At 38.8% G+C, this 25,108-nt stretch overlaps 1 protein-coding gene across 6 annotated transcripts in view; it reads left to right on the top strand.

The window, feature by feature from the left end:
* The window catches only part of Fbxo38 (F-box protein 38), a 47,562-nt gene that overhangs the window by 18,832 nt on the left and 3,622 nt on the right, over positions 1-25,108 (top strand). For 3 of the 6 annotated variants that reach the window (XM_005380634.2, XM_005380635.2, XM_013512294.1), the window contains 11 exons: positions 751-844; positions 2,459-2,589; positions 6,097-6,267; positions 7,859-8,001; positions 8,874-9,087; positions 11,677-11,796; positions 12,944-13,123; positions 14,612-15,346; positions 19,990-20,090; positions 20,288-20,390; positions 24,250-24,416. In XM_005380634.2, the coding sequence (XP_005380691.1) occupies positions 751-844; positions 2,459-2,589; positions 6,097-6,267; positions 7,859-8,001; positions 8,874-9,087; positions 11,677-11,796; positions 12,944-13,123; positions 14,612-15,346; positions 19,990-20,090; positions 20,288-20,390; positions 24,250-24,416 (2,159 nt within the window). The remainder of the gene's footprint in view (positions 1-750; positions 845-2,458; positions 2,590-6,096; positions 6,268-7,858; positions 8,002-8,873; positions 9,088-11,676; positions 11,797-12,943; positions 13,124-14,611; positions 15,347-19,989; positions 20,091-20,287; positions 20,391-24,249; positions 24,417-25,108) is intronic. The other 3 variants (XM_005380637.2, XM_005380636.2, XM_005380638.2) reach the window with 3 other exon arrangements.

Genomic DNA, 25,108 nt, shown 5'->3' with positions numbered 1-25,108 from the left:
AGAAAGAAGCCGCATGTGTCTCAGCAATAGAATGGGTAATTAAAATGTGGCAGTGGAATACTATGCAGCAATGTGAATAAACAAATTTAAACACTGCCAGTGATGCAGATGAATTTCATAAACAAAAACATGGGGCTGGGGATTTAGCTCAGCGGCAAAGCACCTGCCTGGCAAGCGCAAGGTCGTGAGTTCGGTTCCTGGTACCGGAGAAAAACCAAAAAAAAAAAAAAAACAAACAAATAAACAAAAACATGCAGAGAAGAGTATGCACTTTTTGATTTTATTTATAAAAGTGCAAAATGGACAGATAATTCTGGGTGAAAATTCATTGAGCTTTACATTCATAATTTGTGTCCCACCCCTGTTTTGTTTCTTTTAGATAACATGTTTTAAAAACCTGAAAGAGTTGAAGTTAAGATAATATTGTCTTGTTTCAGGACATACAGAGATTCACAATTTGGCCAGAGAATTCCTTCTTTATAATTCCCTCTTGAGCTTCTAGCTTCCTGAAAAGTCTTGCTTAGTTTAAATCTCTTGATATTTTCAGATGCCATCAGGATATCTTTTCAGAATGAATATCTATTCTCATTTTGGGGCAGGGGTTTACCAATAGTTATAGTTCATCTTGAGTTACTAATTTGAGTTAAACAAAACAGATTTACTTTTAAAAGAGTAACTATTATGTACAAATGCCTTACTGAATATGCTGTGGTCAAAGAAATTCTTGTTTTTGTTTATTTTCTGCATTAGGTGGTTTTAGAAATTTGCACACTATTGTTTTGGGAGCTTGCAAAAATGCTCTTGAAGTAGACCTTGGTTACCTCATTATAACTGCTGCCCGTAGGTAAGTTTCCTCTTCACCTTATATTTTTTATCTTAGATTTATATTTCTTATGTATTACAAAATTTGAGGTAATGTGTATTCATATGTTTGTGTACCAAATTTGATCTTGTCTTTATTTAAAATGCAAATGAGATAGGTGGGTTATCACTTAGTGGTAGTTTTTTTTTTTTTTGGTTTTTTTCTGGTACCAGGAATTGAACTCACAACCTCGCGCTTGCCAGGCCGGGTAGTTTTAATTGTAAAATTAGTGACCATTTGAGCCGCTTCCAGACCCAGTCAGCTGTGGAAGGGAGTGGTCTCATCAGAGAAAAGCAGCTGATTGTAGAAGTGCCTGAGTCCAACAGAAGTTGCCTCTGAAGCCCTGGAGTCTGCAGCCCTCTCCAGAGCCATTGTTTCAAGTCTCCGGATGATTTTTGAAATTGTTATAATGGGCAATAATACTTGCTGTTCAGAAATCACTGTTTTAAATTGGATTTTGACAAGCCCTACCTTATAACGTCTTTCTTCTTTTTAAACTGTTTCCCAGTCACTTTATGCCACATTTTGTACTTCTTGTCTTCAAAGTTATACCTCGTTTTTATTTTTATATTTAACTTAAATTAACTAATTTTTTCAGTTTATTAAAAAACACAACTTTCAGTTTTTATCAATACAATATAAATGAAATAAAACAGGCTAAGTGTAAGTAGATGTTTGTTACCTTCCATAGAACTGTATCTTCTGTTAAAATGTTAACAGCTAGCATAAGAAAGACGTTAAAGAAATACCAGCATCAGTTTTGCATTAGTCAGTGCCTACTAGAGTCAGATGTAGAAGAGTGCGAAACATGTCTGCACAATGGAGACAGGAAGGGTCCAGCCAGTAGCTTGGAGTCCGTGGCAGTGTCCTGTGTGGTAATGTGTGGTAGAAGAAGCTAAAGGATCCACAATGGGAGGCCAAAGGACCTGTGCCAGAAAGGCCCCAGTGCTAGTGCTAGAAGCGGAAATCTCCGTGCTGAAAGGCTGAAAGATCTGCTCAGAAGATTGACAGATCTGCACTGGAAGCCAGGAGATGACATCCAAGAGGAAGACGAGGATTGAAGCTCCCCTGAAGAAATGAAACAGCCAAAGCTTTTTCAGAGAAACTGCTGAAACTCCTCTGGAAAAGCAGTCACAAGAAAGATCAGCTGAAAGCCTTCCCTTCCGTTCTCTTTTTTGTACCATTCCAGCAACAACTCTCCTAAAATAGGGCTTCCATGACCAGAACCATGCTGACTTAATTTAACTAGGAGTGCAGCTCAAGTTGACAATTAATCAGTAACCGCCACAACTTGCAGACGCTCATCTTGACTTACTGGGTTTGAGAAAATACCTAGAAAAGATATAGGAGTCCTACTGTGTAATTCATTGTTACTTAATGTGTATCTTCAGTGTACTGCCTAAGATGTGCCTGTAGTTTGCAAACATTCCTCTAAGAAAACGTCTCTGAAAAGTGTTCATGAAGAGTGGGAAAAGTCGTTGACGTCTGTTACACTTCAAGAAAATTATAAACTTCTTTAAGAGCCTCACTAACATTAGGAGGAATCTGACTCTGATGATTTTTGTTTTATTCTGATATATTTGTCTTTGTTCACAGGTTACATGAAGTTCGGATCCAGCCTTCCCTAACCAAAGATGGTGTCTTTTCTGCCCTAAAGATGGCAGAACTGGAATTCCCCCAGTTTGAAACCCTTCATCTAGGATATGTAGATGAGTTTTTGCTGCAGAGTAAGACTTACTTCATTTATTCTCTAGAATTGCTAATTTGAATAAGGGTGTGCCATGATTTTCTGATACAAAGCAACTTAAAAATCTCGAGTTACTTAACTCACTTGAAAAGAAACTTTCAACTCAAAAATGCCAATGATTTTTTTCCATATTGCTCCTGATATTAGCATATTATTGAAAACATAATGAGTAGAAGAGCCTAATCTAGATGTGATGTTCCTTCCACTTTACTACCCAGGTTTCTTTTCCATTCTGCTTCATTGTCTTCCTCGGATGTCATCCTTGGTTGCACTTGTTGAATCTGATTTGCCACTGGGTTTTTAAAGTTCTCCATGGTCCCTTTCAGATGAGGGCCCCTTCCTTGCCCATACTGTTTTCCATAGTCAGCCTGCTGGGTTCTGGATTTTCCAGGTAGTCTGAGTGTATAATGGTCAGTATTCATTTAATGATATTAATATTCAGTTAATGTTAATTGCTTCCAGCTTATTCACAGCATTTTCTAGTATACATAGCAACTGGGAACTCATTCCTTTCTATTGAATGTGTATTAGTCAGTGCATTGTTCAGACTTTGTTTCAGCATGACATTAAAAAAAATTCAAGAAAATTTCTACCACCACAATGTTTCTAGTTTTGCAAGAATTAGTTTCTCATGTAATGTCTAACAATTCTTGAACGCCATCATATCAGATGTCATTTTTCCCTTAGATCTAATTTGCATTATAGAAAACTATAAGAAGGCTTAATTCCTCTGATCAGGACAGTCCAGGTCAGAAATACTTTTGACCTCTCCCTTTTTTGTTTCTAGCCCCTTTCGCCTTCTAATATCTTTCACAATAATAGTTATTGTGTGGGTTTTTTGTTGTTGCTGCAGTTCTCAGTGTGGGTGCAGGATTATTACAAAAAGTCAAATCATCCTTTTCTAACCAAAACAGAAATCATTTTAACTTTGTATAACTTTGAAAATGATTAGCTTCTTTTACTACAGCTTTAAAATGCTCATGTAGTGGAGTTGTTTCATAGAAAGGTTAGTATTCTTTCATGCTTTTCTGGTTATGAATGAGTTGTTAATATTCACTATGTTTCTGTAATATCTGTGTAGTAACTTGCCATGTTAGCTTGAACATGGTGTTCTTTCAGTAATTTTATTTTCTGTGTTTCTCAAAAGTTCAAAACATGACAAATTTTGTACCTTCACAATGGGTACCTTTCGGTCAATCGAAAGGTTGTCGCTGCGTGGCATGTGTTTGAGTTAGAAATCTATTTGAGGGGATAGGTAGGCATTTACTACCTGTGTGACAAATGTTTTTCCTTGTAGTGTTTCCTGTCCTCATCACACATTTTCAATAGCACAAAAACATCTTTCTCGTGCATTTTAATACAACTTAATAATCTCTTTATATTTAGCAGACTTTTAACACTGACTTTTTATATGCCGTACGTGCTGCAGTTCGACTCTTGCATGCACTCATGCATGTGTACATTTGTTTTTATTCTCTTTTCTATTCCTCCAAAGACTGCCCACAGTGCTGTGTTTTGGAAGAGGTGCCAGGTGACTCTAAGAGACCATCCTGAGAGAAATGAGAGGTCACTGTCACTCACATGCTTCTCTGTAATTTAGATGTTGAGATATCTCTTCAGGAGGAGAGGAATGACCTCTGGTAAAATCTGAGTCACTTTTTTTTTAGAAAGAGATGAGTGTTTACCTGAGATTTATAGCAAGTTTGGGGAGATGACTGTGCCGGAGAGCAGGTGGCCGTGTATTGGACTTAGAGAAGTTCCTGGTGTGTGTCAGTTACTGAAAATGATGATGGGGGTGACAAAGTCAGTGACCCAAAGAGGAGTAATTAGAGAAGGGCTCTTTGTTTACATGGATTTATCTCGAAGTTTCATAGGAGGGTCATAGGAATAAGCTGTTTAATCTTTACTCTCGAACCTTGTACAGAGATGGAATTAAGGTCTGCTTGTTTTTAGTCATAGGACCTTTAAAAGTTATGTAAGCCCATGTTTTTTCATCTTTAAAATAGGAAATAGACTATTCTCGAGTGGCTCTGAGGAGTCAGTGAAAAGTGATGTAGACATTTAGGAGTGTGTGACACTTAGGCCAATACAGGCCAATATTCAGCAAGTGATAGCTTTTACTTCTCGCTATCCTGTGAACCGAAGAGAAAAGAAACAAAAGTGAGTACAGCAGTGACAGTTCGTGAGGATTCTAAGAATTGTGACATGCAGGAAGCCTTGAGAGCAGACACAGAAGGCTATACTTTCAGGGATCATTTCTATAGTACGTTACTAGGGAAGTTTCTCTGATCGTGTAGAGAGCAGACACAGGTTGGTAATCTCAAGACTGAAGTCAACCCATGGATCTGTGTTAGGCTGCAGCATTTATGTAGACTAAAAAGGACTCAGGATCAGTTCAGAATTTACTCCTGAAGGAAAAAGGCAGGTTTTGTCTCAAGTCCATAGAGCAGGAAAAAGGTTCTTATCCAAAAGTTAAGCTTAGCTGAATTGTATAGGGTGAATTCAGGTGGAGCCTTCAAAAAGTGCCGACCAGTACCAGTGCTGGACACGAATGGGAGACAGGGACCGAAACAAAGAACAGATTTGGGAGCTTGGAGTAAATTGACTATTTTCACATGTTTCAACTTAAAGGTATAAATTGCTATGTGTAGAGCAGCTTCACCAGAGCAACAATTTTTTTATGCAGTGTGTCAGTTGATTTCAATGAGAGACATTTGATGTCAGTTGATTTCTATGAGAGACATTTGTTCTGCTGTTAGGTCCCCAGCACTATGGTGGACACCAAAGATAAACTGAACTAACTGCTGTTCTCGTTGTCCTTCAAGGAGCTCTTACAGCTAGGTGAACTGTCTTAGAGACTAAAGGGCAGGCTGGTAGGAGAAATTACGGTAAAAAGCAAGATGTACAGTGTGACTCCAAAAGGTATGATCTAAGACGGAGGACCCTCTTCTTACCCACCTCCCTCGCCTGTGAGCAGAAAGCAGGCACTAAAACCGAGCGGCTAGTGTCAGACTTAGAAGTCCCCTTAAAGGACCAAAGAGGTATTTACTGACCAGCAGTATGGTTTAAAACTATGCCAGGTCTAAAAATGAATCTGAATTCTTAGTTTTTCCTTCTCTGAGTCTGGCCAAACCAGACTCCAGAAACTTGATCCTTATAGTGTGAAGGAGTTGAACTTCTAAGGTTTCATTTTCATTTTTGAAACATAAAACTAAAACTTCAGGATGGTATGAACCAATACCATGTACTGTGTCTGCTGTACACTGATATATCTGTTATGCTTTAAGAATTTTTACTTTTTTTCTTTTCTAAATAGTTGAAGATAATGTTTTCATGCTAGTTATCCCTTGACTTTAAGTATAAGAAGAAGAATACTTATACTTTAAGTATAAGATGAAGACATGTTGTTGGTGCTAAGGTACAAAATAGATAACACTCCAATGCACTTAAGAATTTGACTTTCTTCGAAATTGACTTTTTGTTCTAGGTAGAATGGCGAATGCAGATTTGGTGAAGTATGGTTTGGCTGATGTGGTAGAAAATCCTGGTATCATCACTGATATAGGGATGAAGGCAGTCAATGAAGTTTTTTCCTGTATCAAGTACCTGGCCATTTATAATTGTCCACATCTACATAATCCATACAATTGGATTTCAGGTATTGTAGGCTTAGAGATACAACTGCATTTTATTGATGGTGAAATAATGTCTTTATTTTCTCTGTGATATGATTACATTCCTAATGCACAGTGTAAATATTGTATATGGATTATTCATTCAAGTCCTGGGAACCTTCGATAAAACCAAGTTACACACCTATTTACTGCCTCTTTAAACTCCTAAAGTTGCTACCTAGAAATTAATTGCTGTTCAAGTTATAGATTCAAGTGCCCTGGTCTATATGTATATGTCTTTGGGCGAGGCATACAAATTCAGGTTAGGAATTATTACCTAGGACCTAGAATGTTACAGTTGTTTTCTCTGAATTACATTCAAAATGGCACATCATCTAACAGTACAAAGGATGTACGTAAATCTAAAAACTTTAATTAGGTCACATATCAGATACTTCACCTGAGGTGAAATTTTCTGTTGACTAGAAAACCTACTTTATTTCATACCCCACTACCTGACCTCTTATATGTAGGAGTATGACTTCTATATATTATATTTTTCCTAAATGATAGGAGTTCATTTTCCTTTTTGAAAAGTAGTACTGGTTGTTATTTTAAAGGCCCTTAAATGCCTAAGCTCACAAATATTTAAATAGATTCAGGACTCATGAGATCCACTTTAATGAAACAAAGCCCCAAACTGCTGCCTGCAGACTAGGTATCTGCTGTTAAATCACCTTGCACGGGGTTTACATCCTCACAGAGGCACACTCAGGCCTCTGAGGTCCGGAGGCCTCTCCCGAGGTTTCTCACTAGGACAGCTACATCTTGCCTACCTAAAGTTAAATTCTGTCAGTGGCCCAGCTGAATTAAGAAGTTATTGGGAAGTAAGAACTTTAGGATGTAGCAGATATAGATCACTTTTAAAAAATAACATTTATTGGGTTTTTGGTTTGTTTGTTTTCTTAAATACAGAAGAGTATAAAGAAGAAAACAAAAAATGGCCTATAATCCCATCACTCAGAACTCCTGTTAACACTTAAAAAAATAAAAGTAATATATGCACTTGATAAATTTCAAACAGTACAGAAAGGTACAAAATGAAAAGTCTCCTCTTCTCAAGGTAACCATTATCAACGGTTTCTTATATGTTCTTCTGGACAAATTATTTTGTGCATCTTACAGCCTATACATGTTTAGCCTTTAAAAATGATTTATATATACAAAAGGATCTTACTCTATGCATATACTGTCCTCTATTTTTTGTACTAAGTCTATTTTGGCGAGTCTTCATATCAGCAAATATACTCAGCTTTTTTTCATTCTCTTGAAGTAGCTGCAAAATGTTTTGTTAAGTGAATGTGCCATAATATTTTTATCCAGTGTCCTGCTGTTGAAAGGCATGTAGGTTGCTGGCTGCATCACATTTAAATCAGGGCTGACTTGGTTTCACATTAGTCTTTCCCAGGCCATCTAGTCCTCAAAAAGGAATTAGGTGCAGAATCATTGTAATACAGTTTTAGAGATCAAAAGATAAGGGAAAAATTAAAGAAAAGAATTGGACCTGTAGCGAAATTCATTAGTAGCTTGGAAGTGTTATTCAAATTCTGTCTGGTCATGTTATTTCTTCAACAGACCACTCAAGATGGACTCGATTGGTTGATATCAACCTTGTACGGTGCCATGCTTTGAAGCTGGACTCCTTTGGCCAGTTTATTGAATTGTTGCCGAGCCTGGAGTTCATTTCACTGGACCAGATGTTTCGCGAGCCCCCAAAGGTAAGTCACATTTGAGAGAGTTTTTGTTTGTTGGATAGTCAAGGAAGAGCATGAGACGACCTGTGATTGTTTTTACGAATGATGCTCTCACAGTATTGCAGTTAGACTGTCGGTGCCAGGCTCAGTGGAAGTGTAAAGCTGATAATAATGCACGACCTCATCCTGTCCTTGTAAATGCATAGTTAGAGCGTTCCTGGGAAAGGGAAAGCACTAGTTAAGTGGAAGCTGTCTGTCAGCTGCTAAAGGTAAGATAAGAGTGAGGATGGAAATTGGAGCTCAGTCCAAGACTAATACTCAGAATAATTAGTTGGTAGATTAAATCTCCACAATACAGATGAGAATTTATTTCAAGTGTTTTGCTTTGCTGCTGTCTCTTCTATTAATTTTTATATCCTGGGAAATCTGAGGTTGCCCAGTTATACAAAATTTCATTTTGAAACTGCTTAGCAAAACTATACTTTCACAGTAATAAAATCTTAATTAATCCTTCAACTAATTATGTTCTCTCTTGTCAGTTATTAATGGTTACATTCCCCCTGTTGAAGCAGTGCAATATAATGGGGAAAGCTCAGGATCTGAGGTCAGAATACTGGGTTTCGAGTCCCAGCTGTACCACTTACTGGTCCTGTGCTATTGGACAGATCTCTTCCCATTGTGTACCTCATCATCTGTAAATCAGGCTAGTAATACTTTATCTTGCTTGAAGTGTTGTGAGCCTTAAATGAGATCTTTTATGCATATATGAAAACATTTCATAAATTTTAACTACTACATAAATACTAGTTTGTATGTAAAGATTCAATAGTGATATTAGAAACGAAGTGTTCTATACCAACTGAAATTAACAAACCGGTGGTTTGTTTTTACCCTAGGGCTGTGCTCGAGTTGGTCTGAGTGCAGGCACAGGAATTGGGGTTTCCTCAGCCCTTGTTAGCAACCAGAATTCCAATAATGACAATGATAATAATGCCCAGAATAACAATGCCAACATACACGACAACAATCACCATCACCCAGATGACTCAGATGAGGAGAATGACTTCCGGCAAGACCTGCAGCCAGGAGAACAGCAGTTTGCAGCCGACGGTAACCCAGATCTTTTGTGAGCTCCAGATAAAAATGAATTTTTACTTTGGATCACGTGTCTCTGGTTCCATCCTATTTTTTCCCTGTTTCAATTTACCTTTCCACACTGAGGAGAGTTAGCCGAGAAAGCCCATGTGGAGGTGGAAGAAATCCTCCTATCTGCTTGCTCATTTTCAAAACTATCTCTGTCCAGAGAATATATGAGTACTTACAGAGTGGGAAAGGCTAATACATAATGCCTTGGGCTTCGGGTTAGAGGCTTGGTTTACCGAAATTTAATTTTCAAGATCTAGGCACTGTATCTTTGACTAGTGGGTAGGTACATTTAGCATGAATGTTAAGAACATTTTTTGTTACCTGCTTTTTCTTTTTTTTTTTTTCTTTTTGGTACCAGGAATCGAACTCATGACCTCAGGCTTGCCAGGCAAGCACTTATGCCACTGAGCTATATCCCTGGCCTGAGAACATTTTTTGGATATTGCAAGAACTGAAAAATATGAATGCAAACTATGTGCTGTTGGACATACCATTCTTATACCTTTATAGTAAATCTAATCCCTAATAAGTAAATCTTTACAACACTCAGCTCATTAAACACATTAGCTAATAAAGACCTACTGGGTGTCAGTTATGTAGTTACCTGTCTAGTTCTTTAATGTTTGCTGAACAACCTTGTTAATAGGCTCCATCTGTCGATGCGTGAAGAGGGAAATAGTTTGCCTTCCCAGACTTTCCAGTTTCCCAAGTGGCCTCTAAGACCTGGAAAGGGAATCTTTTTAGCAGTCTTCTTGCTGCTGTTTTGCTCACTCTCTAGGTCCAGTAGTGAATGAGATGTAAAGTGCCCTGTTCTATCACTGCTTTGTAACGAAGGGACACCGTGAGTGCACAAGTCCTATCAGAAGGTCACCTGGACGTTTTGTCTTTTACATGCTTACCTTGCATTTGGCTCTTGGCAAGACTCTTCAGTGACTGTCATAAAATCTGGCGGTCGTTTCTCTCCTTTATCTCATTTTGCACCTCAACAGTACTGGATATAGTTGCCTGCTTATGCTTTCTTGAGGTACTTTGTTTTGGCAGCTTGAAGCCATTTTGCTGGTTTCCTTCCTGCTTTTCTGACTTTTCTCTGTTTTCTCTGTTCATACTGCTTCTATTGCACTTTTGTCTTTTATATATCTTTTTTCTTTACCCATTGTCTTTCAGAATCATGGCACTAGTACACAGTATATACTATTTAATTTCAGTCTATTTCTAACCTTGACCTTCTGCTTTTTTGACGTAAAAGCAGCCACATTGTTATTTCTATGTCAGAACCCATAGACTTTTCAGATTTACTCAGATTTCTTCCCTGACATCTGCCCAAAAGATACAGAAGCAAAACTGCAGAGCCAGGGCTGAGAAGAAGGGTGTTTGAGGCTGGATAGTGTCCCTTTAGCTGAGTCTAAGTGCTACCATGCAATGTACAGGTCACTGGCATGAGAAAGATCTGGAATTCAGAGAGCACAGACCGTTCATGGGAAACTCTTACAATACAGAGCAGAACTGCCCAAGGCTTACAAGCCCAGTTGTGGTTGGAGCTGTTGAACTGGACGTTATAGACGGCACTAGAAAATGATGTGTCCATTAGCTTCTCAGTACAAAGTGCAAAATACATTTCATTATGAAATCACATATTAAATGTATAGGATTAGTACAGGTATTATCCTGACTCAAATTAACATTAGTCAGAGGTGCTTCAGAAGTAAGAAGGTACCAGATTGAGGTTCTTGAATATTGACTCAAGGGATTTAGATTTAATTTTGTAAAATGTTGGTAAGCTGAGTATTCTTTTATTTACTGTTCTACAGGAAAGTGACTATTTTTTTAAAAATACAGTAAGCGGACACTTAGTATTCTGAAAGTTTTCACAGCTCTTGTCCCCTGAAATAACATGAAAATAATCATACATTCTCATTCGTTGATAACCACTAAGAACTATAGTGAAAACTTTGGTGCACATCACATTTAAATGATATTAAAATGTTAAAAATGTACTCGGTGTATCAATAATCTGTGTCATACATTAGCCAGTAAATAATAACGTAATCTAAGCAGTGAGCCTTGTGGTACTAACCAGGCAAACCAGGATATGAGAGGTAGGGCAGCTGCACTAGGAAAAGAAAGGTAGAATGGAGCTTCCCTGCCCCTGATAGCTTGGTTTGCCTGGCTGATACCACAGGCTCATTGCTTGTGAGGTGATCACAGGGTGTCCTAGTATCTGGGTTTCACCATCATTAAGCAAATAGCTCAAACAATGATCCTGCAGCCATCCTCTGCAGCATCTTCAAGGATGAACGTGATAATTTTTTCTCTAAGCTGTGTCCCTTTCTCCTTGCTTGCTTCTTGCAGTGATGTTTTCTCTACCAGTGATCCTTCCCCACTGTGATTTCCTTCTCCACAGGGTGACTGGAAGCCAGCAGCTCTAAGCTGTTTTCCAGAGTGAGCTTAGTAATCAGTGAGGGTGTTCAGGCCTCGGGGCTACTGCAGATTTGCCCACCTGTGTGGCTTTTTATGCTCCTCTTGGTTTTGACTTTGAGTTTGTTTTTGTTTAAGCTTTGAATGAGATGGAAGACATGGTACAAGAAGATGGAGAGGTGGTGGCCGAGAGTGGAAATGCTACACCAGCTCACAGCCAGGCCATTATTCCTGTGGATGTTGATGAGGAGCAAGCAGGTAATCACCTGACTTTCCACATTTGTCATTGTGAAAACTGCAGCCAGACTGTGATGGAAAACATGAAACAGCGAGTGATAGTTGTCTCACCTCACAGCTTGTGGTGGGTGGTGCGCTGTTTGTTATTTACAGCTATAAAAAGTCCTGAGTATTATCCTTGCTCTATATGTAGTGGTCTGGTACCCTCCTCTCAATGCAAGGACAGTGGAGAGGTTGGCCTGGTTTAGGCCAACCAGTATCTTCCCTCTGTTGTTGGGTGACTCGTGGCAGGCTATGGAATATCAGCTCTTAAAGATCACTAATAATGCAACCCTTCATTTTACAAAAGGGAAACTAGTATTCTTTTGAGTGATAGGTTCAACACTTATCCAGTATTAAAGGCACAGATTGAGCCTAGATACCAACTTTTCTCACCCCAAATCTGTTGGAATGCCACCTTATTTTCTGAATTGAAAATAGCTTTCCCCTTTTTTTAAGAGTCCTGTAGATGCAGTCGCCTATTTGACAAATATTTATTGAGTGCTGGGCATTGTACAACAGACAAACAAGGTTCCTTGGAGCTTGCATTTTGTTAATATTAGTCACTTCTCTGAATTGAGTTAGATGAGCTAAAGGTGTAAAAGCTGCACTGCCAAATATATACTCAAATAACTAATGTATAACTTGCATTTAACCTTCCAGATAGACCTATAGTCAGTTAACGAATGCAGGAGTTGCTTAGCAATCCTGTCTGTTTTTGAGGATTATCTTCATTTGCTTTTCCTTGGCCCATATATTTACAAAATTAGGAAAGTATATTGCCTGATGTTTAAAATTATTGTGATGGTTATTTGGATTATTTTTAGGATTTTTTAAATACTTTTAGAAAAGTGAAGATCCTTGAGGAGGAATGCCATATGACTTCTACTATTTTACCTTCAATGGTGTATAAAGTTGGTTGGCATATTGATCGTACTTAATGTTAACATAATGGTTAGGTTTAAAATGCTCTCACAATATCTTATCCACTTTAATATTCCATTAAAGTGACAGAAAAGGAGGCTACACAAAGCAAAAATCATCTAACTCCAGATCTCTGGAAATAGTACTTTGTGTGAGGGCTTGTCTTGGGCAAAGAATAAGTATTAGGCCTGTGCTTTTCTTTTAGGACCCAGTGGTCTTCAACGTGTAGTAAAGCCAACCCCAATTACTGTCCATGATTCGGAGAGTGATGATGAGGAAGACAGTCTAGAACTGCAAGAAGTCTGGATTCCTAAGAGTGGTGCTCGGCGTTACTCTGAGCGTGAAGGAAAAACGGGAGAGTCAGCGCAGTCCCGGGAATTGTCAGGTGAGAGACGACGTCTTATTCTATCTGTTAGTGAGAGGCCCTGTCAGAACTGAAACCCTTGGCCTTGGTAATGTGTTTCCACTGTAGTTAGTGGTATAGTTAACATGTCCCTTATAAAACATGATAGGAAGCAAGAAGCCGGCAGCTCAGGGAAGAGGGGATCCTGGCTCAGGTACTGTTGTAGACAAGTGCCGCACAACAGAAATTCGGACTGCGGGCTCAGAGGAGAGGAGTGGGAAGGATCACGAATCCCACGGTGGAGGTTTTAGGCAGTTGTGACCTCAGGGAGTAGTGAGCAGCTTGTGCCACAAGTAAGGAATGGCTCCTGAGTCATCCAGACCAATTAAGAAACGACCATTTCCAGGTTGACCCTGTGCAGTCGTACGTAGTGCATGCTGGTGCTTGAGGGAGTTCTAGAATACTTTTGTATGCTCCCTTGCCCGCTTTCAGTGTAGACAACATTTTCCGTCACTTGCTTCACTAAGAGCCTATAATTCTCTTTAACTTTTAGGTTCATGCTTCTTCCTTGGCCTCTCTTTTGTTTCTTAGAACCATGTGCTTGCCACTTCTAGCAAAGGAGGATTTGTTTTTAAACATTATTCACTCAGTTTTCCTTTTGTACCTTCCTTACTCCTTAATATGCTCAAATGTTCAGTACGTGTTCAACACTGTGCTGAAAAAAAATATATACACATAGACGCACACACGCACGCGCGCACACATGTACTTCTGTGTACGGACCATTCAGCTGTTTTCCATTTTGAATAATTTACTAACCATTGGCTAATAATTCAATTTTTAGTTATTCCATTTAGAAATTCAGATAAGTGAAACTGGTTGAAGAGAGCATTTATGGAAAAGTAATGACTGAAAGTTGTCTAAAAAGTTCAGTTTCCATACTGAACAACTAAGAGTCTCTGCTGGCCAACCAGAAACTTATTTGTTTATTCCTTTCTGAATTCATTGAGCCTTACTGTGCCCCAGGTACTGTGTTAGGTGCGGTGAGGGCTACTGAGATAAGCAAGCCACGGTTTCTCTCTATGGAACCTCCAGTCTAGGTAAAGAGCGAGTCAGAACCGTGGAGCACCGTACTGAGGGCACACGGGACAGTGGCTTCGGGGTGGGCGTGCAGAGGAGCTGAGCAAACCCTAGGCTAATGAACTGATGAGAAAGCGAAGGCCCCGACAGTGAAGCAGCTGTGTGGGAGAAGAGTTGGTGCTGGGGTGTAGAATGCAGCTAGGGGGCACTAAGCAGAAAGCTCGTTTGGAACCATGGTGAGCCTCAGAGGCCGAGCTACGGACTGTAAACCAGGTGGGCACCAGGGGTCGATAGAGAATTTTGTAGCGACAAAGTGATATGATCGTAGTTATATTTGAGTAAAATCAGTGTACATTGTTTCCTGTTCCAAATTTACTCTTGCCTTTTTGTCCAGAATTTGTACTGAAATCTTCTCTTTTCCTCGGGCCGTTCTTCTTTTTCTGTGAGCAGTAAGTGGAAAAGGCAAGACTCCACTTCGAAAGAGGTACAGCTCCCATCAGATGGGCCAGTCGAAGCAGTTTCCCCTCGAGGAAAGCAGCTGTGAGAAAGGCTGTCAGGTCACCAGTGAGCAGATCAAAGCCGATATGAAAGCAGCTAGGGATATTCCTGAAAAGAAAAAAAACAAGGATGTTTATCCCAGCTGCAGCAGCACCGCCGCCAGCACAGTGGGAAACTCCAGCTCACACAGCACTGCTGCTCAAAGCCCCGACTTTGTAAGGACGGTGAACTGCGGCAGCTCTTCCGAGCCTAGCCCTACAGAAGTGGATGTGTCCAGGCAGTGTGTCTGCTCCCCCGCTGGGTCAGAGGACCCTGAGGCCATGGAGGAGGGAGATGCAGAGAGTTCTGTCTGCCCCAGATGCTGCTGTCGCAGGTCCCAGGAATCCCAAAGGAGAACTAGCAGGTGTTCTGATGAGGAACGTCCTTCAACCAGCCGAGCCTGTGTTGTGAATGGCCCGGATGGTACGAGATCCGCCTTTTCCTTTAGGACTCTGCCACAAGGGGGGTCTTCAGGCCCAGCACATGATGAGAGGACTAATGGGAGTGGCTCTGGGGCTACAGGTGAGGACAGGAGGGGGAGCTCCCAGCCTGAGAGTTGTGACGTGCAGTCTAATGAAGACTACCCTCGGAGGCCCCTAACCAGGGCCAGGAGCAGACTGTCCCATGTACCGCTGGTATCTGAGTCAGGTATGATAATGCTCCCAGGATCAGCAACTGCAGGGTAGGGCTGGAGAAAGGCATGAGCTTGTTTATGAGTTTTCTTACAGAAAGCCAGTTGGGCAAATTACATTCTGTTGTGGGGTTCTGCAGATTATAGAGATTGTGAACTAATTTTCTGGAATGTTTTGGTGGGTGGGGATGTAAAACAGGTTTTAAAACATTCAGCCCAGATAACTCGAAATAGTTCAGCATTTAAGGAAAATGTAACTGTGTGTATTTACCTAAATACAGTACTGATTCTGATGGCTAAGCCCTGGTAGATGAGCTCTGCCCTCATTCCATGCTTAGGAAAGCCTTAAACCCAAGCCAGAAGGTGAAGACCTAAGTTGCTAGGACCGGGGAAATAGCAAGTTCAGTGCAGCTTGCTGGGTATTCCCTGTCTGCCTCTGCAGTGCTGAGTAATTTTCTCTGAATTCTAGTTTTGCTTCCAGTTAGGTTTGCCAGGATATAAGCAGGTAAGTAGTTTTACTGCAAATTATTTGGGTAAAGATACAGTTTAAAGAAAAACTATATATGCATATATAAAATGGGGTCAATACTTACAGTGTGTGTGCTGAGGCATTGGCTTGGGGAAGAGCATTTACATTTCTTATCATAATTCTCTATGTCTGACTGTAGTTTTAAGTAATCCATCCTGTCAGTGAATAATAGTGGATTTTAATCTTCTCCAAGTATCCCTCTAACCCCAGAACTGGAAGTGCTTTTTTATGTACTAAGTAGAATTGAGTGAATCCTGTCAAATTACCCTAACAAAAACAACTTTAATCAGATAAATATGAGACCGTGAGTATGTACTAATCATAGTAACATAAACATATATTGAAATACTAGATTTCATAATGCTTTGCAAATATTAGTTCTAGTGAAAATACCTTGCCCAGCTTGAAGTTTAAGTGTTCTACCATTTCTAAATTTAAATCATGGTAAATGTATATGTAACATAACGTTATCATTTTGAAGTGTACAATCCCGTGACCTTAAGTACATTCACACTGTCATGCAACTGTAATAACCACCTGAACTTTTTCATGTTCTCAACCCAAAACTCTTCCCTTTAAGCGGTAATTTCCCACTCTGAGACCCCTCCATGCTTGCTTTTTTGTATTTATAAAGTCACATCTACATTTTTTCCTTTTTTATCTTCATGCTGTGAAAGGCCTGCCCTGTACCTGATTAGGATAAATGTTTACATCTCCTCATTGTTTTATTCAACTGTTTATTTTGTTTTACTTCTTTAGTTCCATTTGGAATCACATTATATTGGTAGCTGAAGAAAAATGTCATTTTCTTAACACCAAGTCCTCATGTTTAGGATATTTGTGTCTTATTTTATCTGTCCTAGGTCTCTTGGTCAAGCTTTACAGTTTTCTTGTGTTTTGTTTTGTTTTTGAGACAAGTTCTGTCTGAGTTACTAAACTTTCCAAGCCAAGCTCAAACTTACAATCCTGTCTCAGCCTTTCAGAGGTCTGGGAAGTCAGGCGTGTGCCGCCATCCTCAGCTACTTGTTCTCTTTTTAATGTAGAGCCTTCATGTTAACCATTGGTGTTCGGATGTTTCTGGTTTTTGCTTTGTGTGCTACTTAACCCTTTATCATTTTCTTCTGACCTGTTTCACAACTAGAACTTTTTTGTAGGTTGAGTAATCTTTCAGTTAAAAAAAATAAATAAATTTCATATCTGTAGAACTTTTTACTATTGTATTTATTTCCTTTTTTTCAATTTGAAATTTCTAATGTCTACAGTGTAGCTTAGTAGGTAAATTTTTTACACTAGTTTTTAAACATAATGTAAATATCCATTTACTTTCAGTAACAGTTTTTCTGGGGAAATACCAAAGTACTGATTTTAGTATCAGGTCTCATTTAAGAAGAACAAGTCATTTGAGTGGTTTATAAATTATTTTTAACTTGTATGTTCTTTGTATCAAAGCCATTCTGTTTTAAAAAGTTTTAAGGAGAGAAAATCAACTAATAAAGGAAGAAATTTGATTGTTACACATTTTTGTAATCAGTTCAAAATTAACATCTGAGTCTGATTCTTGATTTTTTGGCCTTGTGGAGTATTGCAGCCATGTTAGAAGTTAATGTAATTCTTTTGTATGTAAAATAAATACTTTTGTAAATTGATCTTTTTATCCTTACTATATAATAGTTTAAAAGTAAATGTGGAAAATCTGATTTGATTATCAAAGGATAGGATTTACAATTAGTTCTCAGAAATAGCAGACTTTCCCTAACACACCAAGACTAGGTTCACCTGCTGTCCTTGTTTCTGTAGCATCTTTAACACTAATATGAACCCCACTGTGCTGTAATTCTGTGTTTTATTGTCCTGTCTTTCCCTGGCCGGTGAGCACCATAAGGCCAGGGCAGGGTCATCTTGTTTACAGTTGTGTTCCCAGCTCGTAGGCACCATGTTTCACATACAGCGAGGGGCTTGGTGAAGAATTGTGAACTTAGGAAGCGTGGAAACCGTCATGTGAGGCGTGTTTATGCTAGGAGATTACAGGATCACTAGAAATTGTCCCTAAACAAAATCAGTTGTCCCTAGATGGAGAGGAGGGTGTAAAAGAATAGTAACACACCAAAGACTCTTCCTTTCTCACTGGGAAGCCTTCCATAGTTTTTCTAGGTCATCTACTAATAAAAATGACTTTGTTTTATAGAAAAAATAGCTTTCATTTTGTACAAAACAGAAATCAACTAATTTGGACACTCTGCAGAGTGGGAAGTATAACTTTGGACCCTCCTGAGCATTTAATGGGGAAGGTGAGAGGTTTGAAAATTAGATCATAAAAGGAGGGTGTGAATGGAAGCCCTGTATTAGAACACTGTCTTAGAAGACTGGAATCAGACATGCTTTTTGTTTTTGTTTTTGTAGTGTGAGAGAAGGAACAGGACTTCTATGTGGAAGTTGTAGCAAGTGTGTGAATTTTGGCAATTCAGTAAAGTATGTGGCCTGTGCAGGGTTCCTTGTCATGAGAGATTTTATATGAAGTTCCTTCCACATACTGTAGAAGAAGGCGTTCATTGGGCAGCCTGCCAATAGTTTGTTTTTTTTTTTTTAAGAAGCCCAGGATTTTGCTTGATTTTTCAGGGTCCTTAGAAGTTTCATGTAGAACAGTCTTTATAGGATTTTCCTTTTGCTTTCAATCAAAGCAGCCATTTTTATTATGCGTAGTAGAATTTCACAAAAGATTTCAGATGGTGGAGAAAGGATTCTGGGTGTAAAAAATTACCTGTACTAGATCTCTAGGTTTTGCCTAGTCCTAAGCTTGGGAAATTAGCGATATTTACACCTCATTTTCCTATCTTTCTTTCTTGGGTTTGGTTTGGTTCTGGTTTTTTCACTGTTGGTTTGGTTGGGTTTGGTTTGGTTTTCTTTTTGAGAAAGAAAGCTTTTTGAGACAGGGTCTTACTGGGTAGCTCAGGCTGGCTAGGAACTTTGTGGTCCTCCTGCCTCAGCCTTCCAAGTGCTGGGATCATAGGCATGTGCCACCACTCCCTGCTTCCCTATTTTTCTTTGTAATCTTTGGTTTGAGGTGATAGAATTAAGAGTGGGGTGTTGTAATCTCGCAGAGTGATGGGAACTATATGCATTAATAAAAGTAAAGCCCTTTGGACAGTGCCTGACACACAGTAAGTGCTCAGTAAACATTTGTTATTCTGTTTATGTACTTGTAATTCATTCTTTCACTCTGCAAATGTCGAGTTGTCACTCATTGAATAAATGTGTATTTTATTGGCCCATGGTTAGTGGCTGGCATTGAAATAAAGTTGAAGTCAGATAGTGTGTTTGTCTTCAGGGAGCTTCTAGTGTAAATTTGGAGACAAAACAAGTATACAGGGAACTATGAAAAAATGTATAATGTTTGTAGATGCACGATGATTTGTCAGAAACAAGGAACAGTTGAGCTGGGCATGGTGGCAAATGTCTGTAATCCCAGCACTGGGAGGCTGAGGCAGGAGGATTGCCGCAAGTTTGAGGGTAGTGTGCACTGCATAGTAAGTTCAAGGCAAGCCTAAACTACATAGTGAGACACTGTCTCTAAAACCAAAACAAAACAGAAACAAATAGCAGTTGAGTTTGACCAGTAGTGTTTCAAAAGATGAAATCAGAAAACATGATCTCAGCTAGAGTGATCAATGGCTTGAGAGTCATTGGCCATATATGATGACCAACATATAGTATGGAGTAAAATTAAGAACTAGTGGGGGCTAAAGCATATCTGCCCAGCTTGAGGCATTGGAACACATTTACTGAGCAACAGCCAGTAATTTAAATTTTATTAAGCAGGAAAGTCACAAGTTTAATCTATTAGCAGTACTTATGATGGGGTGAGTCAGAGAGACTAAAAACGGGAAAGGATAGTATATTGTTGGAATAGTCTAAGTGCGGAAAGGATATTAGGTTTGATGTGGACAGGCTTGAGGTGCTAGAGGGTGAGCCTGATTTGGACCTGTCCATTAGAAACATTGATTCTAACTGTATTTCTTTGGTAACCAAATTGAGATTTGGGAGCTGCCTTGGTGGACTTCATACTTATGTGATTGGATATGTATGTGATAAAATAAAGCAAAGCTAAAATTTGGACTTTTTTGCCTTTTCTAGAGGTTGCCAAAACAAAGCCACGTCATGCCATTAAACGGAAACGGACGGCAGATAAATCCACCAGTACCAGTGATCCTGTGATTGAGGATGACCATGTACAGGTTAAAAAGTCACTTTTCAGTTCGTCCCAGTTATTGAGCACTGCAGAAAAACTAAAGTTTTTTTTTATATAGTTTCTTAATCCCGAGGGAAAAAATAATAACTGCTTCTCAGTCACACTACTGTAAACATTTAAGCTTTTTTATAAAACAAGATACTTTCACATTCACATGTAACTCTCACATTTTTCTCCTTGAAGGTTCTTGTATTAAAATCCAAAAATCTTGTTGGAGTCACCATGACCAATTGTGGAATCACAGATCTAGTGCTCAAAGACTGTCCCAAGATGATGTTCATTCATGGTATGTATGTGGGCCCATACTGTGCTGGAGCACCATGAATGACTGTAAAGAATTAGGAAGTCGGGGCTGGGGATTTAGCTCAGCGGCAAAGCGCCTGCCTGGCAAGCGCAAGGTCGTGAGTTCGGTTCCCGGTACCGGAGAAAAACCAAAAAAAAAAAGAATTAGGAAGTCAAGAAACATAACAATAATGTTACCGTGTATGTGTCTTGTGGGAAGACTGCGTTGATTATCTTTAATTGTGTCCTGTTCTGCAGTTCTCAAATAAATTACTCCATAGAAAGGGTCCATGTGCCAAAACGGGTTCATTTTGTAAACAGCCTCTCCAAAAGCTAATTGCTCCCTGACCTGATAGACTAGATTAGCAGCATGAATGGGCTCTGGAGTCGGATACACCTCAGCTTGAATCCTGGCTCAGCCGTTGACTCGCTGTATGATTTGAACATGTTTTGTGTAAATGTTTTGAGAGGAGCTTAACAGCTTTGTTTTTGGTGAGATGATCAGTCACATCCTTAATCTTAATACATGGCACATTAGCATTAATCCAGACCCAGTTTGATGTGTGTCTCACTCCAGATGCCTTGGGCTCCCTCCTGCCTCACTGATGTATTTTGTCAGTGTATCTTTTGTGTCCTGACTTACATACTTATCTCCACTACAATACTTATCTCCACTACAGAATATTTTGTGAGAGTTTATAAAAATTTAGGTGTATATGTCTATCCATTTACCTTTTTCCTTTTTTACTCAGAATTACAGTTTTGATACTCATCCACATGAGATTGTTCTTCTTGTTCTGAAAGAACAAGAAGCTGACTTGTTCTTTCACTTGAGTAAATTATGTACTTCAATGTGCCCCATTATGCTTAACCCATAAAATATTAGTGAAAATTAACTGCAGTGACTGATATCTCTGTGTATATACACAATCTGCCCAGAGTATACATCAGAGAAAGAAAAACTTGTGTAAATATTTTAATACTAAACTTACTGGGACATCATGAGAGTAATATAAGCTACCTTTGGCCTTTACAGTTATAAGAAGTGCTCAAAGTGGTGGCCATGAGCTTCAGACATTCATTAATACAGTGAACAGCTGAAGTGTGTACACATTTTTTTGGGTGGACTCTGTCTATACATATATGCATACATACTTGTAGATATACACACACAGGCTCTGACTTTTAGTGACTGTTTAATGAAGATGAATTTGTATTGTATTAGTATCACAAAAAGTATTAAAGTGTTTCTTTTTCTGGCACATTTCCCATGACATTGATAGTAAACAAAATGAATCCCATTAACGTTTTCATGACGGGCCATAATTTACATGTCTCACTGCCAGCTGGCTCTGATTTGAGTTGACTGTTCCCTCTAGCAGCTTGTACCACTTCTCAGGCGTCTCTGGGTTTGTTGTTGTTGTTTTGGGGTTTTTGGCTTTTTGAGACAGGGTCTCACTGTGCAGTTCAGGCTGGCCTTGAGCTCACTTTGTAGCCCATCCTGGTCTCAAACTCACAACAGTCTTCCTGCGTCAGCCTCCTAAGTGCTGGGATAACAGGTATGCACCACCATGCCCATCTTCAGATGGCTTTGATTACAATAATGCAAAGAAAGGTGGTGATTTAGCAGACTAGGTGTAATTATATTATAGTTCCTTAAGGAAAGCAAAATGCTATAAAGTAACTTTAACATAGCCAATTTGTGGCATAATACTTGTAAATGCATATTATATATACCAGCAAAGGGGTTTTTATAAGATTTCCATGTGGAGAATTAATTATTAACCCATGAATAAATGCCACAGGCACAATTTACTTAAAAATCACTTTATAGAAACTCATTTAGAATTACAAGAATCACAAACAATGTAGGGAAAGTTAATTGAAAATTATCTGAAAAAAATGTGTGGTGCTATGGCCGCAGCAGAAGCCCAACACATTGACATGTTTATGTGCTTTGTACAAATCAGCTGCCTTTATGTATAAATTGTCTTTTAAAAAATTTACAAATACAAATTTCTTTTAAATAAATTTCTTGGTTATTGTAATGATTTCTATTAGTATGAATGTTAATATTTATATTTGGGCAGTAATTATTGAAATTCAAGAAACTAGTTAGGTTCAGTCCATTTATAGACTTTTTATTAATTTTATTAGTAAAGAGACCGATAAAAGTGATGAGATGCATTCATATGACCAGTGATATAAGCTGCATGAAGCACCAATGGTTCAGCCCAGCAGAAAAGTGTTAAGTGGTGCCTACCAAATATTGCTAAGTAGGGGAAGCCCCAAAAGGAGAGACAAGCCAAGAATCATGCACTGCCTTAGCCCAAATTCTACAAGACTGGACACTGGCTTCCCCAGCCCTGTGCCTCTAAAAAGACAGTACTTTCCTTCATCCTAACCAGTGAGGTGTTTCGTCCTGAAACATTAGAATTTCTTCATAAACAAAACGTGGACTCTTCCAAAGCTCAGAGATCATACAGAAGGGTTCTCTTTGTACCTCATCATGAGATAGGGGGCCTTAGGTAAGCGGCCAATGCTTCAGACACGAGCCGGGTTAGTGGCAGATGAAATGACTACACGAGGTTCGTAATGACTTAATCATGTCTGATTTTGTAGCAGAGGATCCTCCAGTCCTTACCCCCATCTAGCCCTCTCCTTTCTTCCTTTCCTGTTTTCAGTGTCAATTTTCCTTCCTGCCAGCGTGTCAGAGAGGAGAAAATGAGCTGCAAAAGCGAGAACCCAGCTTAGTATTTAAACATGGAAGTTAGTTGCAGGGTAGAGTGCTTCAGAAGATACCCGTGTCAAGATCTTACAGATGATGTCTTTCTGTTAAGATCAGGCAGATTATTATGGTTTCCTAATTTTTTCCATGTAAGCCTCTGTCTTGAGTTGGACCAGGTTGAAATTTGTCCTTTCTCAAAAAGGATGGAGATGTGGGACTGTAGTTCAGTGTAGAGCCTTAGAGCCCTTTTGTAGCACATGGGAGCCCGTGGGTCCCATCTTTAGCAAAAGGAGAGAGGGTGGGAGGGAGGAAAGGAGCAAGTGAGGAAGTGAAAAGAAGGCGATATTTTTCTTAAGTTGTAACTAGTACAGTTAATTGCATTTATTATATCCTAATTCTTGTCTGTGATCTTGTATTTGGTACATTAAACAGGAAGACTAATTATTTATTGGACCAGCTATTCCAGTACAACTTTCTGCAATTTTGAAAGTGTTCTGTATCTGACATTTCCATATGGTAACCACTAGCCACATGTGACTGTTAAATATTTGAACTGTGGTTAGTGTTGATTTTATTATATTTCATTCCATTGAAACTTAAATTCTTCCAGGTGGCTAGTGGCTGCCATATTGTACTGTACAGTTGTAGACTAAAGAATCCAAATATTTCTGGGCCTTTTTTTTTTTTAAGTTTTTGGGTCTTTTTAAATAATGTAATAATTAAAGTTAACTTTACTTTTATCCTGTAAGTGACTAAAAGGTCATATATGAGTTATCTGGCTTTGTGTGACCATTAACCATAAAGTTGTATAGTTTAATATTTATTCTATCCAGCAAATATTCCCTAAATAATTCCTGTCCGATTGAGGCATTTTCTGGCACTTGTTTTCCTTAACAGTATTGTAAAAGGAAAGATACTTCAGCATCTCTTCTATTATGGTTAAGCGCATTTTCACATTCTCTTGTGACTGTTATTTGTGCTCTGTGGTAATACTTGACCTGTATTAAAGATAGTTACAATAGTAGTATCTTGTGCTAATAAAAGTTGAGCCAGTCCTCTGAAAGAGCTTTCAAACGGGTTATATGTTGTTCTTGTATAGGATTATTTATAGAGTTATGATTGTTTTTATTTTTAGCTACCAGGTGCAGAGTACTAAAACATTTAAAAGTAGAAAATGCACCAATTGTAAACCGCTTTGACTATGCACAGTGTAAGAAGCTGAACATGGATCAGGTACTAGACCAGATACTGAGGATGCCTCCTGAGAGAAACCGTATCATATACCTTCGTCCCATGCAGCAGGTAACAAGCTCTGCTCCCTTCTGATGATACACGTGCATTTGTAGATTTAGTCTTCAACCTTTTAGACTGGGCATGTGTTCATTGTTCAGTCCATATTAGTGATTCCTTAGCTTTCCATATGTAGTTTTCTTTTTAACCCAGGTAGACTCTCTTGCCAATTTTCTTTATTAATGCTTTTATTCTAGAATTTTGTAAGTTTTTAGCAAGTTTTTTTTTGACAAGAGTTATTTGAGAAGTTTTTTTATTTATTAAAGGTATCTGTGGCTAAAACAAAGACTCAGGTATCAAACTACTTGATTCAAATTCTGGCTTTCATACCTACAGCAGATTGTTTAATTTCATGTCCTAATTTTTTCATCTATAAAATTAGAATAAAATAATATGTCTAAGGGTGTTATGTTTTAACTAATATTGTATGCTAGAACCATTGTTTTATTTGTGTATATATATATATATATATATTTTTTTTTATCTTTTTGAGAGAGGGTCTCTATGCAGTTCAAGCTGGCCTTGAGCTTACTTTGTAGCCTAGGCTGTTCTCAAACTTACAGTGATCCTCCTGCCTCAGCCTCCCAAGTGCTGGGATTACAAGAATGCACCACCACACCTGACCTCTCCATTGTTACACTATTATAGCATAATATAATATTAGATCATTATTACGACCAAATTTTGTATGTGAAACTGTGCTT

This window comes from Chinchilla lanigera, unplaced genomic scaffold, assembly GCF_000276665.1.
Source record: "Chinchilla lanigera isolate Chin_1 unplaced genomic scaffold, ChiLan1.0 scaffold00014, whole genome shotgun sequence".
In the NCBI taxonomy this organism is placed as follows: Eukaryota; Metazoa; Chordata; class Mammalia; order Rodentia; family Chinchillidae; genus Chinchilla; species Chinchilla lanigera.
Note: the sequence above shows the minus strand (reverse complement) of the source record. Positions and strands in the feature narration are given on the sequence as shown.